Raw genomic sequence first — 17,551 nt, 5'->3', positions numbered from 1 at the left:
TGCCAGTACGTTCTGGGCGGGAACAGTGGCGGCACGCAGCTCATAGAAGAGCCCTGGGTCGGCTCCACCCTTGTGCATGTGCAAAGGGGCGGCGGCCTGCCCCGTAGCTCTGCAGGACCACGCCACCGAAGTAGACGAGCCCACAGGCTTTGGGAGGGTGCTTAGGACAGCCACACCACGGCACGTCAAAGCCCTCTGCGGACACCGTAGTGCGCAACAGAGAGTTCAACAGTGGGGGGAGGTGGCCCCAGTGTACCCTTAGGCCACAGCCCCATCAAGGGCAGAGAAGGCGACCAAACGGTTGTGGGAAGCACGGGGACTTCCGGGACCGCATGATCTCCTCATGCACCTCGGGAGCGAAAGGCATTGGGGGCGGGTCCCAACAGCTGTCGGGTGCCGCCCCCAAAAACCAATCACGCAACCACGAGCACTCGCGACTGGGTGGAGTTCCACACCAGCGCGAGACTCGCGGCTGCCCGAGATAACATGGCTGTCAACTTTAGGTCGGATCAGGCAGCGCTGACACACCCGGAGGCGAAGCACAACCTAATCGTCATCCCCAAAGGACTCCAGCCCACCTTAGGATGCAGCGATCGACATCTCACTGCTATCTGGAGTGTGAACGAAACGAACGAGGCGTCAGAGACGGGCCGCTGCTTCAGTCCAACACTCGTGGGAAGCGATGTGCAAGAGGGGGCGTGGCCCGAGGACCACGCACCGCCCTCAGGTCACCCTGGCCACCAGCCAAAGTACCATCTCACTCAGGGACGGTAGATTGGGGTGTGGCAGAGGGGACTCTCTCTCCTCACGGAGATCATTGAGTCTTGACCGCGACAGTCACGTTCCCGCAATGGAAACATGACACATCCACAAACACTGCCTGAACGTGCTGAAGCCCAAACACGTCGAGCATTGAATGTGCCCATAGACAGCAACGGAGATCGATCGCACCCGGAAGTGCACGGGCGAGCCGTCTTGAAAAAGACGTGCCACGCGCAAGCTCTTTTTGTGAGAGGAAGCCTCGCAGTCGATGCCGAAGCGCCCAGGGAAACACACAGCAGCCGTCTAGCAGACCACTGCGCAGATCAGCAGGCAGGAAGTATGCGATCACTGGAATGCGCCATCACACCAACACTGACTGGAAAGGCGCTCGTCTCGAAGAGGCTGACAGAGTCTCAGAAGGCTTGTGAGGAGTGAAGAGGTAGGTACTCTTGGCTCCGAAAGCGGAAACATAATGCGATATTGCCACGTACTTCCTTTTATACTCACGCAGTGAGGCGGAGTTACGTATGCAAATTCCGCATGCCCCATGGCATTGGCACGCCATTGGGCGTTTTCTTAAAGCTCGAAGATGATAGGCTTCTAAGCGAAACCCCCATTCATTCGTTAGTCACTAACGTTACGTCGTAGTGACTGAACGAAAGGGAACTATTGTTTTTTATAAACCTAAATGGTTTGAGGTAATCTGTGTCCTGAAATGAGTTAGCTGAACTTAATGGGTTTTACAGTGTAGAGGAGGATTAAACAATTAAACAACTCCACAAACAGCATTACCAGCTACACACATTACTAACCAGATTGACTTTATTTCTGTCTACAGAAGCTCTTATTGAAAATGAACAGATCTTTAGGTGTTGATGTTTAATTGAAAATGTTGGTCACCATTATAGTGATAAATATTTGGTTCAGTTGGTCTCTTGACCCTTGACTTTGTAACAATAGTTTTCCTTTGGCTGCTGTAACCATGTGTTTCTTAGACACATTTGTTGTAGCTAAAAAAATTTAATCAGGTGTTATTGGTTATGCATAATCGATAATATTTCTGATGACATAATCGTAATGGAATGGCAATGTCTGTTCCCTAAACAAACCCATTGATCTATAAATTCATATAACTTTACGTTATCATAAATATCAAAATATCAAGCAGTGATTAGGAATCAATTATGAAGGATTTCTACGGTGTCATTTAGACTCACATAGGGGGTATTATTGTACTATATAATAACATATAAATAAGTTCAGCATGAGTCCTGTGGCTATTCCACAGTTTAACTTATTTGAATGTCTTGTTTTAAGTGTATCTGCCCCCATTTCCACTGCCATAGCTACAGTCTACAGGCCTCCTGAAACGATACAGACTTTTTATTTGAATTTGCAGATATGTTGTCCTTGCTATGCCTCAAATTTGAGAGAACTTTAATTGTGGGGGAGTTTAACATCCATATGGACAAAAAAGATTCTACAACACCAAAATAATTTATATCTCTACTGGACTGCTTCGATTTGAGCCAGCTCGTGGACTGTCCTACACATAATAAAGGCCATACTCTTGACTTGGTGATCTCAAACGGCTCATTTGTGTCACAGTTGTACACCTCTGACTTTGGGCTGTCTGATCATCTGTCTATTCTTTTTAATATGGAACTGCCTGACATAAACACTACCTCTTCGCGCATTCTTAACTATCGTAAATGGAGATCGATTGAACCCTCTGATTTCTCTGATTTTATTGGCTCCTCCTTGAGCTTGGTTCCGTCATCTGATGCATTGGAGGACAAAGTTCTCATGTTAAATTCTGTTCTCTCGTCTGGCTTGAACCTATTTGCTCCTATGAAATCACGAATGGTTTCCTTTCGTCGATCTTCTCCCTGGTATAATGAGAATCTGCGTGCTATGAAAGCATCATGTCGTTCAATGGAGCGCAGGTGGCGTATGTCTGGCTTGACTGTCTTTCACCAGGCCTGGAAGGAACACTTGCTTGAATATAAGACCCAAATTGCATCGGCCAGGTCTGTTTATTTTGCTCAATTAATCGACAACAATCAGAATAACCCAAGACAATTATTTAATTCTATTAACAAACTTCTCAAATGTAACAGTCATTCAACTGTTCCTGTTTCGACTCACCTCTGTAATAAGTTTCTTGACTTTTTCAGCTCCAAGATTGATAACCTTCGTAAATGTATTATTTCTGCTCTTCCTTCATCTCTTCCTCACATGATCACTATTGAATTTTCCGGTACTCTTCTCTCACATTTCTCATCATTGGACTTACCTTCATTGTGTAACGAGGTTTCTAAAATGAAAGCTGCCACTTCCATAGTTGATCCTGTACCAACTTGCCTATTCCAATCATGTTTTGCTACCTTATGTCCTGTTGTACTGAATATTATAAACGATTCTCTGTGCACTGGTGTGGTGCCGGCAACATTTAAAACTGCTGCTGTACCAAACTCCTGTACCAAAAAAAAAAGGACACAAACCATGACAATTTAAATAATTTTCGTCCCATTTCCAATCTCCCCTTTCTCGCCAAAATTTTTGAGCGGATTGTTGCTACTCAATTACACGCCCATCTAGTCGCAAATAATCTTTATGAGCCCCTTCAATCGGGATTTCGGAAATTTCATAGCACTGAAACTGCATTAGTTAAGGTCACTAATGATCTGTTAGTGGCTTCTGATTCTGGCTGTCTCTCTATTTTAATTCTGCTTGATCTTAGTGCCGCTTTTGACACTGTTGATCATAATGTTTTACTTGTTCGGTTAGGATCTGTTTTTGGTGTCTCTGATACTGCACTAAGCTGGTTTAAGTCCTATTTTTCTGATAGAAAGCAGTTTATCGCTATGGGTGGTTGTAGATCTGCTATTGGTGTAGTACAATCTGGTGTTCCTCAAGGTTCTATCCTGGGCCCTATACTTTTTAACATGTACCTTTATCCTCTGGGTCAACCTTTAAGATCACTCGGTCTCAGCTTTCACTTTTATGCAGATGACTCTCAGGTTTATATACATTCAAAACCTGATGTTAATGTGGCTGTGTCCTATCTTTCTTCATGTATCTCTGAGGTAAAAAAATGGATGTCTAGTAATTTTCTATCTCTGAATAGTGACAAGACGGAAGTAATGCTCGTTGGTTCGCCCCACCAGCTACATAAGGCTGGGTCTCCAGCTTTAAGCGTAGAGGGTTCTACACTTCAGTTTCAAACAAAATAAAAAAATTTGGGAGTAATATTTGATAGCACCCTAACATTTGATCCTCATGTTCAGAGCACTGTCAAGACATCTTTTTTTCATCTGAGAAATATTGCCAAATTGCGTCCCATGCTGTCACTACCTGTGGCTGAAAAGCTAATTAACATATTTGTATTTTCACGAATTGATTACTGTAATGCTTTGCTGGCCGGGGTCCCAAAAGCTACCCTTAACAAACTACAGTTGGTACAGAATGCAGCCGCTCGAATTCTGTCTGGAAACCGGACAGGGGATCACATTTCCCCTGTACTTGAATCCTTACACTGGCTCCCTGTTAGATTCCGTGTTGATTTTAAAATTCTAATGCTTGCCTAAAAGGCTTTGCATGGACTTACACCTCTTTAAAACACTGAGCTTTTAACCCCATACAAACCACTACGTGAACTTCGCTCCTCTGAAGCTGGCCTTTTAATTGTTCCCAAAACTAAACTTAAATCCAAGGGTGATAGGGCCTTTTCATCAAATGCTCCAAAACTCTGGAACTCCCTGCCTGTGGAGATTAGGCAAGCGGAATCACATAGTGTTTTTAAACCTTCCCTGAAAACTTATTTGTTTCGGGTAGCTTTTATATAAATTGTTTATAATGGCTGTATTATGGTTTAGCCCTACATTTCATAATGTTTGTATTTTTGTATTTATTATATTTTTTGCATGTTTATGTTTTGTGAAGCGCTTTGAGATGCATTTTAAAGGCACTATATAAAATAAAGTCTATTATTATTATTTATTATTATTAATTATTAGCAATGATTATGATTATTATATACATCAACAATCAACATATGAATCTCAACAATGGTGACAATCAACAAAAAAGATGAATAGATAACATCAAAAAACACTACTAAAAGTCAACACAAAAACACCACCAAAAAAAAAGGTAAATAGTAAGAATTAAAGAGAATAACCAGGCTATTCAGCAGAATCATTCATTCATGCCGCCGATTATTGATGTCTATGTGAGTCTGAATGATTCTGGTATTCAAAATGTTCTGACCACAAACTGATTTCATGTCCTTCAAATTTTCTGTTTGTTGCAATACTGATGACTCTTATGCTGTAAAATTATTGGGATACCATAATAAAATATAAAAACATAATCTATGTCATATTGGATTAGACTCTGACAGAGCTCAGTAAATCAGACCATTAATAAATAGTCAACATCACCTGTTTACATTTTCTTTTGGCTTTGCTTGTAATATAATATACTTTATGTTATTATGTCAAGATTCAATAGCCCAACTAAAGCAAACATTGATCACCATAATGGTAACGTCAAAAGAAACAATAAAACAGCATCTGTCAATTCTCAATAAGAGCTTCTGTAGATGTCTGACAGAAATAAAGTCAGTCTGGTTAGTAAGCGTGAAGCTGGTGAGGCTGTTTGTGGAGTTGAGATCTTCAGAGATTTAACGTCTTCTTTTATCTTCAGTTGATGAAATCAACTTTTTGTTTCTCTTTCCTTCAGTGATAACAGCAGGTGTTCATCAGTGTCTGAATTCACTCACTTCTTTTCGCTCACTCTGTCAAGTGGACTATATCAGTGAACTAGTGTAGGGAATAGTGAATGAGGGTATAGGGTGTGATTTGGAGTACAGCCTCTGAGCGTCGACTTCGAGCGCTGTTAATTCACAGTATATTCCTGTTGGCTATTTTCTCGAAAATGACAAATATTACCAGAATACATTATTTTCTACGGTATATTACTGTTTTATTGGAAAACAGCATGTTACTGTCAAAATTTGGCCGTTTTGTACAGCATTTTTTAACAGTGTGCGTAATGAACCAAAAAAACTGTACCTGTCATGTACCATCCATAACATTTTTGGTACAAATGCGTGTACCGTTACACACCCCAAGTAAACATTCACAGTGTAGGAGGGAAAATTGTGTGCACCTTTAGATTTAATATTTTTACATGTAAACCATGTTTGTCTTTTGCTTTGTCTTAGCTGAAAATCAGATTAAATTATGTGATTAATGATAATTTATGCAGAGTCATAGAGTTCATAATATACTTTGTCCTGTAACTATAAATATTGCTATTTTCCTATTTCCTATGTAGCAGAAAATCTATTAAATGTAAGATCTTAACACTGATCTCAAACTCCATGGCCCACATTATGTCTATATGAAGGCCTCTGTGCCTGAGCTGCTTTGTAAATGTCCATTGACATCAGATCTAATCAATAAAGAGAGCGAAAGGTTCATTCCCTGTTTCACAACATCTATGTCACAATCACCTTTTCTCCTCTTTCCCCCACGTCGCCCTTGTCTCCCTTTAAGCCTGGTAACCCCTGCAAAAATACAACTTCAAGTAATTACAAATGTTTGGAGGCTCATCCGTTCAGGGGTACTAGAGGGCAGAACAGTAGCAGGAAGCAACCCAGGAAACAAACAATAAGAGTCAGCACATAAGCAGAACATTAAGATCGACAACTCACATCCATTCCAGGTGTTCCAGCAGCTCCCTTCAAAAAACAAGAAAGAAAAAGAAACTAAAATTGAATAATATTCTCTGGAACTAAAATAGTGAATAATGTGATCATTAATGAGTTGCCAAATAATTATTCGAGTACTTACAGGTAGCCCATATGGCCCTCTGGGTCCAGGATCACCAACATCACCCTTCTCACCCTGTGACAGGTACATTGAACAGCACCTTTTATATAAACAAATCTAGTGTATAGTAGTATAATAGTTTCCATCCTGATTTGTGTAATTACACACAATTATCCAGCTAAGACAGCAAAAAACAGCAACAAACATTAAAACCTAAATAAAATAAAATAATTTGAAATAAAACAAAATTAAATACAAAAAATTAAATAATACAAAATAAATAAATCTTATGAAATAAAAAACTTACTCTATCTCCCTTTGGACCCGCTGGACCAGGAGCCCCGACTGGTCCATCGTTACCCTATAAATAAGAGAGCATATGAGGTTTTGCATCTGCTTTTATAAAAATCTTGCATATCAACACAGTTCAGAAAAGCGGACTGCCATAAGTTTGACCAATCAGCTCTTCATGTTTATCTTTTTCTCAGACTTTATCCTAAGCACACTGTAAAACCTAACAGTTGTATGTACTAAATAAAAATGAGTTCACTGCACTCAAATATTACCGAATGTTGTGTGAACACAATGACTGAAACAGAACTCAAACTGAATGAACATTTCTAGTTCCCGGCATGATAATTGGATAATAATTGTATTGTTAAGTGATTAAATAAGTGATAATTGCTTATTGGTGGTGACACCTGATGATGGTAATGAGCAGAATCACTGAAGGAAAGAGAAACACAAGAACTACAACTGACTTCAGCCACAGCTTTAGATGAAATCAACTGAAGGATAAAAGAAGACATTAAATCTCTGAAGATCTCAGCAGAGGAGGATTAAACAACTCCACAAACAGCATTACCAGATTCACACATTACTAACCAGACTAACTTTATTTCTGTAATTTCTGTTATATTGAAAATAAAAGTTTCATTTGAATTCACCATGATGGTGTTCAGTGTTTGCTTTTGTTGGGATCTTGACCCTTGACAAGACATGTTTTGCACATTTGTTATGGTAAGACAATTTTTTAATTAATAAAATTAAAGCACAAAAGGTTTTAATCTACAACAGTACATTGACACTAGTAATGTGTCGTTCATAAACGATTTGTTCATTTTGAACAAATCTTTAATTTGACTCGTGACTACCGAGTTGTCTCAGAGAGTGATTCGTTCATTTTGTGTTGACCGCGCATGCGCATTACACTGAATCTGTACTGGAAACAACAAAAATGATTATAGTTCATCTTTCGAGTCTCGAGTTCGGGTTTGAGTCTTTCGTTCTTCCTGTCAGTCCCATAGAGTCTATGCTGTCAGTAGCGGAAACAGAAAAGATTAGTTCTTTCGAGTCTCGGGTTTGAGTCTTTCGTTCTTCCTGTCTGTCCCATAGAGTCTATGCTGTCAGTAACGGAAATAGAAAAGATTAGTTCTTACGAGTCTTTCGGGTTTGACGTTTGAGTCATTCGTTCTTTTGCCACGTGGCTTGTCACCGTATTGAACACTAGTTCACAACCTTTTTACTAACAAGCATGTCGTTATTTTATTTTATTTTTAAAAAATGTTTATACATAATTCTCAGTTAATATCAGACATATACAAATATGGGAAATATATAGACTATTCAAGTCTAAAATCACAAATTCAAGTCAATTAGACTATTACTAGTTTTGAATCAACTGTATTTTATTTTTCTCTATTGAGTTGTTATATAATTTTTTTTGTCCTTGTGTTATTAATGAATAAAAATCAGTTATGATATATATATACATATATATATATATAATGTATGTATGTGTGTGTGTTTGTGCTATATGATTCAAAATGAGTAATAGTCTAATTGACTTGAATTTGTGATGTTAGACTTGAATAGTTAATATATTTCCAATATTTGTTTATGTCTGATATTAACTGAGAATTATATATATATATATATATATATATATATATATATATATATAAAAAAAAACTATGTGCTTGTTAGTAAAAAGGTTGTGAACTAGTGTTCAATACGGTGACAAGTCACGTGGCAAAAGAACGAATGACTTAAACGTCAAACCCGAAAGACTTGTAAGAACAAATCTTTTCTGTTTCCGTTACTGACAGCATATACTCTATGGGACTGACAGGAAGAACGAAAGACTCAAACCCGAACTCGAGACTCGAGACTCGAGACTCGAAAGACGAACTAATCATTCTGTTCCTGGGCCTGTGTCACATGGCCCGGCCCTGCCCCATCAGAGTCAGACACAGACGAGTCGACAACTAACGTCTCGAGGAGTTCGAAGACACGAGAGGCGGAGAACAAACGTGATAAATATGAAGCTGCAAAAGAAAGAAAGTCTTGGATCAAGAGGTGAGGTGAACTAACAGAGTTAGACTGCAATAGCCTGACCCAACAACTAACCAATTAATTAAACGTTTCAGTTTCTTATCATTTGGCTTTAGTTGCAGTACCCTATAGTTTATTTTTATTTAGTTTTACAAATGTAATCAACATTTTCATATGTACTAGATGGGATGGGGTATTTAACACGTCATTTTAATTATATTTTTCTGAAATTAACAAAATTACTCAACAAAAGATTAGTTAATTTTGCTGAGCGAGACTCAAAGATCCAAGTCAGTGAAATGATCCAAACTTACCACTTCTAATTGACACACACCGAGATCAAGAATCAGAGTATGAATCTCAACAATGGTGATACTCAAAAAAAAAAAAAAATTCAGATAAACAGATCACCTTTGAACATAAAACAAGCTACAATAACATCACAACAAACACAGCAAAAGTAAAAGCAAATAGCAAGAATCAAGGAAAATTAGTCACAATTCAGATGCATAATTTATTCATGCCCCAATGCACTGCAGCATAAAGCTTTTCATTAATTGTCACCATTGTTGAGATTCATACGCATATTCTTGATGTCTGTGTGTGTCTAAGTAATGCCAAAAATTAAAACCTTTTGAGCACTACATGATTAGCACAACAGTGCTGGATCTTGTGCTGTTGAATCATGTAGCCACCATTATGAATAATACTGCTATAACCAGAGCATAAAACTCTGAGTGAGATCAGTGACTTAAGCCACTACATGATGATTATACCAAAATCATTGTATAGCCAACATCACCTAATCACATTTTCTCTTGGCGTTCCTTACCATAACAAATATGTTTTTACACACAGTTAAAACAGACAGATAAAAAACTAAAGTTAAAGAATTAAGGGTCAAGAGCCCAACTAAAGCAAACACTCATCTCCATCATGGTGACTTAAACTATTATTTTCATTAAAACAGAAATGACAGAAATAAAGTCAGTCTGGTAAGTAATGTGTGAAGCTGGTAGTGCTGTTTGTGGAGTTGTTTAATCCTCCTCTGCTGAGATCATCAGAAATTGAATGTCTTCTTTTATCTTCTGTTATTTCATCCAAAGCTGTGGCTTGAGTCAATTGTAGTTCTTGTGTTTCTCTTTCCTTCTGTGATTCTGCTCATTATCATCAGGTGTTCATCACTAATACTCAATCATAACTTAATTAATCACTTAATTTCTTGATTGCAATGAGTGTCTTATTTTAGTGAACTCAATTAAAATAAGTTCAAAGTACTCATAACTATTGTTTTCTAAAATTAAAAGAATTAAGGTAATCAGTGTCCTCAAAGTTAATGAGTTAGCTTAACTTACTAGATTTGACTTTGTGTGTGCTATTGTGAGCTAGCAGTAACTGCAAGCACTCTGAGTTAATTTAAAGTTTGTAATTTCAGCTGTTTTACTCAATATAGGGAAGGTTCAGCTATATCAAGTATTTGAATGCAGTGTAAAGTTCAATTGTATATTAAGAAATATCTTTTTTTAGTGGACTTGATTAAAATAAGTGCAGAGTACTCATAACTATTATTTTTTATAAACCTAAATGGTTTGAGGTAATCGGTGTCCTCAAAAAAAATGAGTTAGCTGAACTTGTTGGGTTTTACAGTGCATGTAATCATGCAAATCCCAAAATAAATACATGAATGAGCATAAATAATAAATGGAATGTTAATGGATGCGTGAGTGTTAAATCTGTGTTAATGTCAATCTTGTCAGCAGAAAGACTTGTTTAATTTTTCACTGTCACATAGAGCTGAACATTGATGAAACAAGTCTAACCACATTCCCCGATTACCATAAATGTGTCACACGACCCATTTTGGTTTTTTAAGATGTAGGACAGTGTTGGGGGTTGGGGGGGTTGTGAAACACTTGGCTTGAGACTCACCCTAGGTCCCGGCTTGCCATCCAAGCCAGATGCTCCCTGTGCATTTATGGAAGTATGAATGTTTGAAAAGTGCGATTAGTACATGATGAGTGAACTGGACAAAAAACTTAACAGCTGTTAACAAAGATAAACAAATAGATGTTTAACTAACACACAAAGTTTAAGGGGCAGCAAATCAGGCTTGGTTGTCTGCACAAGTCACGACAATGAAAACATACGTTTATAACAGCAAACAAATGCACAGTGGGGAATGTGGTAAAGGTTAGACGATGTTGAGTCAAAATAAGTGGTGATTAAGTACTAAGATCCTAGGATGCATGGCTGTTGTGTACTTACAGGGAGACCCAGGGGTCCTCTGTCACCCTTATACCCAGTCTCCCCTCGCAGTCCCTTGAGACCGTGCAACCCTGGTTCCCCCTAAATAGACGAGTATAGACGACAGTTTAGGGAATGCTGGGTAACATTTACTCAGAAGCATCTTGTCTTTTGATTTCTGTACAAATAGCACAGATTGAAATACTCCTGAATAAATTGCACCTGATAGTCTACAAAGACTTGGATGACTACAGGGACTAAAACATTTTGAGACAGGAACACCCAGTGGAAGTTAAAGTCAAAGTGATTAAGTTCATGCAGAATAAGACATTATTGTGTGCTTTATAAGTACTAATAAACAGCCAATATCCTAGTAATATGCATGCTAATAAGCAACTAGTTAATAGCAAGTATTGAACGCTTAAATAAAGTGTTACAAATGAATTCATTAGCAACAAAGTTTAGACCCAGGCATGGCTGTGACACTGATACAGCTATAGTGCAGATATGCTAATGACATACCTTTGGGCCAGGGAATCCATGAGGACCCTGCAACACAACGCAGCATTAATAATACACACACACTAATTTGGAGTAGTTTAAAAACCTTGTCATTTGAAGCAGTTTAATTTTTAAAAGCACTAAGTTTGAAGGTTTTAAGGCCACACAGACTCTCAGAGACTGGTCTGGAATAACATGACAATAAACTGCAGACTTTCAGAACTGTCTGAATGTATAGAGAACAAGGGCAAAGAGACTTTTTGTGATGCTAATAAACAACTTGGATATATCCACTGCTAAAATAATAAATAAATTAATGACATCTAAACAGTCCCTAAAACAAGATCAAGTTAAACTTAATAAAGGTAATGTATTACCACTGGCAAATCGTTGTTGCTTCAAGCATAAAACTCACTAAATTTGGGGTTTGCCAGTGGGGTGAAAATAGATTATCTTTAAAAAAAAAAGTTACCACCTTATACCATTTCTGTTGTGCAAAGCATATTTAACTCACCATGGGTCCAGGTGATCCATGTGGACCAGGTGCTCCAGGAGGCCCAATAATCTGTAATATTAATGTGAGATAAAATGCAAGATAAAAATTGCATAACTGAAATATACACAGAAGATATGAGGGACAGCAGGGCACAAAGATAGAGAGGCTGTTTAAATAATCTGCCCCTCAATTACACTACTACAGTAAGGCCCAATATAAGGTAACGTGATTTGGCATCATGCATGTAAATTGATAAAAAAAACAAAAAAACATTTAGTCTATATGAACTGACATCATGCAAACTGTCAAGACTAGTCCCAGTTGTCTACAGCTGTCACTGAGGTAGACAGCAGACCATGCATGAATTCACATTTTGGTTGGACACTATTTTTGGCTGTACTTACAGAGGGTCCCTGAGGGCCAGCCATGCCTGTGTCTCCTTTGTCTCCTTTCAGACCATTCACACCCTGCGGGCACATTACCCGAGACATGACTTAACTTACTTAAACAATGTGACAAGCCATTAGGCCTGTTCATGTTAAAACATTTTACATTTAATATCACAAGTATCAACAAATCTCACGCTCAGATTATTTTACCTGTAAGCCAGGAAGACCCATTGATCCCTTTTCTCCTGATATTCCAGGATTTCCCATATCACCTTTAGAACCTTTGTGACCCTATCAACATGTGTGGATTGCATTAATTGTGATAAATGATTATATAAAAAATTGTGCTTAGATATGAGTCAGTTGACAGACAAAAAAAAAAAGCTATAGAAAATCAAAACATTTTGGTCCTCTTACCCTTTCTCCATCCAGTCCAGGAAGTCCAGGAACACCCTGATCACCCTGTGAAAAGCAGTAATATTTATCTAATGACTGAAATGAATTGTAGTCACAATGGCCCTCATTTATCAAAAGTGCGTACACCAAATTTCCAGCGTACACCTGGCGTACACCCAAAACCACGGTGACTTTGAGATTTATCAATATGGACGTTGGCGTACGGCACGCTCAAATCCTACGCCAGCTCAGGAGGTGGTGTACGCACGTTTTGAGTTAGTGCGAAAATGCGCAGAAAAACAATTCCAATTGTGGTGACAAAACGCACTGACAAAGATATGCTATATTATGACCCACTGTAAAAACAACAACAACAACAACTAAAGCCCTATTCGCACGGGATAAGTAGGCTATTATCTGGGGACCTCGTGTGATTTAGAAATTACTCCCCCACATCTGAATTTTGCTTGGCACATTCGCACGAGATAAGCTGTGATTTTACTCAAATTTACTGACTTATCTCCCGGATATGATGTAAAGACTTGAAAATGTTTTTTCGTTATAGATATAGCTGTATGAAATTATAAACAGTCGTATCGATATCATTTTGATTGTTTTATAGTAATACAAATAATTTCATTCAGTTAGAGAACAGACGCAATTAAAAACGTAATTGAGCAATAGTAACAATATACGACGGAAGATTCAGTTTCAAAGCTAAATGTAAAAGTGCCCATTTAAGCGAGTTTGTCATTGTACTGTTCTGTTTTTGTGTTTTTCATTAAGAATAATATTAAACACACCATTCAAGCAATTTACTCCCAAATTGGTGCTCATTCTAAAGTGAAAGTAATCCGCGCGGCCGCACGGGAATTCATAAGTGCACATATGCAGCCTAGCTCCATTCTTCCTGAAAGATAAAGATAGAAATGCGCACAGGACACAAAAACCTTGCAAAAATTATATACGATCCGCCTAATCCCGGCCAAATCACAGAGATGCCGATTCGCACGGGACTAATATTATCACAGGACCTCGGTGTTCGGCGAAATATGGTAGGTAATTTGCGTGGGAATTTTTACTTTAGATATTACAGACATGGCCGATTCGCACGGGATTAAGATCACAGACATTCTCTGCAATTATTACAAATCATCAGAGGTCCCCACACACTCAAAAAAATATTTTGGTCTAAATATAAGTTTTATGTATTTGAATTACATTACAATTTTCCATCCATTTGGACTACATAGTTTTAACATAAACAAACAAATAAACTTAATGTGATTCATATTTTTCAGTCAAACGTAAATGAAATAGGTAAGTTTTATGTAATGGTACACAGAAAAATGCCCATGATAAATTAACACAGCCTAGTGCACACTACTAAGATAAAGTACCATTGAAGCAGTGTTCAAGTTAATGAGATAATTGAGTGATGATTGAGAATTAATGATGAACATCTGATGATAATGAGCAGACTCACTGACGGAAAGAGAAACACAAGAACTACAACTGACTTCAGCCACAGCCTTAGATGAAATCAACTGAAGATAAAATAAAACATTAAATCTCTGAAGATATCAGTAGATGAGGATTAAACAACTTCACAAACAGCATTATCAGCTTCACGCATTACTAACCAGACTGACTTTATTTCTGTAATTTCTGTTTTAATGAAAATAATAGTTTCATAGTATGGAAGTCACCATACTGGAGATCAGTGTCTGCTTTAGTTGGGCTCTTGACCCTTAATTTTTTTAGCTTTAGTTTTTCTCTGGCTCCTTTAACTGTGTGTTTATAAAGCACATTTGTTATTTCAAGAGAATCCAAGAGAAAATATTATCAGGTGATTATCAGCTGAATCACTGCTCTAATTTAGAGGCTAATTTGCTGGTTGTAGACGTAATGTTTTAATAATTGTGTTGTATTCATAGTATTAGCCATGTGATTATGCAGCACAAGATACAGGACGGTTGTGTTAATTGAATAATATCCAGATAAAAAAAAAAAAAAGTGCACAAAAGGTTTTAATCTACGGCATTACTTAGACACACACAGACATCATGAATCAGCATTTGAATCTCTACAATGGTGACAATCAAAAAAAATTAAGATAAACAGATCAACTTTGAACATAAAACAAGCAACTAAAATGTCACGACAAAAACAGCAAAAGTAAAAGCAATTAGTAAGTATCAAAGAAAATTTGTCAATTCAGATGCATAATTTATTCATGCCGCAATGCATGCTGGGACTCATGGGGGGGGGGGGGGGGTTGATTGGTGGTAACATGCACTGCAGCTTGAAGATTTTAATTGATTGTCACCATTGTTGAGATTCATACATTGATTCTTGATGTCTGTGTATATCTAAGCAATGCCATAGATTTAAATCCTGCACATTATTCGAATACCACAACGGTGCTGTAACTTGTGCTGCAGAATCAAATGGCAACTATAATGAATAAAACAAAACTATTAACACAGTACCACAATAACCAGAGTATTAGACTCCGAATGAGATCAGTGATTTAGCCACACGATGTCATTAACAATATATAAATAGCCAACATCACCAGATATTCTCTTGGATTCCCTTTCCATAACAAATGTGCTTTATAAACACACAGTTAAAGGAGCTAGAGAAAAAAGTTAAAGAGTTAAGAGCCCAACTAAAGCAGACACTGATCTCCAGCATGGTGACTGGTTAATAATGCGTGAAGCTGGTAATGCTGTTTGTGGAGTTGTTTAATCCTCTTCTGCCAAGATCTTCAGATTTAATGTCTTCTTTTATCTTCAGTTGATTTCATCTAAGGCTGTGGCTGAAGTCAGTTGTAGTTCTTGTGTTTCTCTTTCCGTCAGTGATTCTGCTCATTATTATCAGGTGTTCATCATTAATTCTCAATCATCACTCAATTATCTCATTAACTTGAACACTGCTTCAATGGTACTTTATCTCAGTAGTGTGCACTGGGTTTGTTAATTTATCATGGGCATTTTTCTGTGTACCATTACATAAAACTTACCTATTTCATTTACGTTTGACTGACAAATATGAATCACATTAAGTTTATTTGTTTGTTTATGTTAAAACTATGTAGTCCAAATGGATGGAAAATTGTAATGTAATTCAAATACATAAAACTTATATTTAGACCAAAATATTTTTTTGAGTGCATAATAGGCTACTAATCCCGTGCGGGATATAGTAATTATAAACTTCAGTGTTTATTTTTGTGCAACATGGACTTCAATGTTTAATTTGTGTGACTTTACCAAAGCATTTGATTTGTAGGCATATGTATCCCTCCAGTTGCGAGCCTGTGCGCTTTACCAGACAGCTGCGCACGGACTGAGACTGAAAATAATTCAGACTGTCAAAATAATAAAAATTACATTCTTCTTCTTTTAAATAATAATAAAATAAATAATAATAATAATAACGACATTCTTCTTCTAAATAACAATAAGCGTCATTAATAATAAAAATCATAATAATAAGAAGAATCTTACAAATTGTCATGCAATTATTAATGTGAATGAATGGTACTCCACATCACATCATCATCATCACTATTGTACACCCCAATACATGTGACGTGATACGAAATTAAACGCTAATTATTTCAAAACACGAGCTGTAAAATAATGAATTGTGATAGGTAATTTCTCATCCAAACAGCTATTTAAACTGGATTTCCACCGTACACCTTTTTGTGGGCGCCTTTAATCCCACTCTTTAAACTCCCAAATAAAACAATTTAGTTTTTTTTCCACTTCCCTGGTGGTGATGGTCTCGATCTCCACGTCAGAGAAGTTTCACTTCTTTGCCGTCTTCCGAGTGTCCATGGTGTAAAATGAGGGCGTGGGGGAGGCAGTGACTTGAATATATAGGGGCGTGTTATTCTAATGACGATCGTTTTCAGCCGCAGCATTTATCAAGGGCAGGTTTTGCGTACGCCTGGATTTCAGACGTGCGCACAGCTTCATAAATCTGGCGGTGAGAGGAGTGTAAGCATAATCTTAAGCCAACATATACGCCCGTTTCTACGCAAGATTGATAAATGAGGGCCATTGTGACCTTTGTCTTGACATATTGTAAGTAGATTATGTGGTTACCTTAATTCCCTTTGGTCCAACTGGCCCAGGAGGTCCAGGGGGACCCTATATCAAAAAAATAAGAAAAAAAGAAAGTAAGAAAAGAAAAGAAATGATCAATGCCCATATATATATATATACACACTATATTGCCAAAAGTATTGGGACACCCCTCCAAATAATTGAATTCAGGTGTTCCAATCACTTCCATGGCCACAGGTGTATAAAATCAAGCACCTAGGCATGCAGACACTTCTACAAACATTTGTGAAAGAATGGGTCACTCTCAGGAACTCAGTGAATTCCAGCGTGGTACTGTGATAGGTTGCCACCTGTGCAATAAATCCATTTGTGAAATTTCCTCACTACTAAACTTTCCCCGGTCAACTGTTAGTGGTATTATAACAAAGTGGAAACAATTAGGAACAACAGCAACTCAGCCACAAAGTGGTAGGCCACGTAAAATCACAGAGCGGGTTCAACGCATGC

General features: G+C 37.8%; 1 protein-coding gene across 1 annotated transcript in view; it reads right to left on the bottom strand.

The window, feature by feature from the left end:
* The window catches only part of col25a1 (collagen type XXV alpha 1 chain), a gene marked incomplete at its 3' end in the record, with an annotated part of 823,527 nt that overhangs the window by 19,549 nt on the left and 786,427 nt on the right, over positions 1-17,551 (bottom strand). Inside the window, exons 24-35 of the mRNA XM_079803471.1 lie at positions 17,084-17,128; positions 12,984-13,028; positions 12,777-12,857; positions 12,582-12,644; positions 12,196-12,246; positions 11,703-11,729; positions 11,202-11,282; positions 10,866-10,901; positions 6,910-6,963; positions 6,624-6,677; positions 6,485-6,511; positions 6,284-6,337 (exon numbers count right to left, since the gene is read on the bottom strand). Coding sequence (XP_079659597.1) covers positions 6,284-6,337; positions 6,485-6,511; positions 6,624-6,677; positions 6,910-6,963; positions 10,866-10,901; positions 11,202-11,282; positions 11,703-11,729; positions 12,196-12,246; positions 12,582-12,644; positions 12,777-12,857; positions 12,984-13,028; positions 17,084-17,128 — 618 coding nt within the window. The remainder of the gene's footprint in view (positions 1-6,283; positions 6,338-6,484; positions 6,512-6,623; positions 6,678-6,909; positions 6,964-10,865; positions 10,902-11,201; positions 11,283-11,702; positions 11,730-12,195; positions 12,247-12,581; positions 12,645-12,776; positions 12,858-12,983; positions 13,029-17,083; positions 17,129-17,551) is intronic.

The sequence above is a fragment of the Gobio gobio genome (genome assembly GCF_949357685.1).
Source record: "Gobio gobio genome assembly, chromosome: 2".
Classification (NCBI taxonomy): domain Eukaryota; kingdom Metazoa; phylum Chordata; class Actinopteri; order Cypriniformes; family Gobionidae; genus Gobio; species Gobio gobio.
This window is presented reverse-complemented; position numbering and strand designations above follow the sequence as displayed.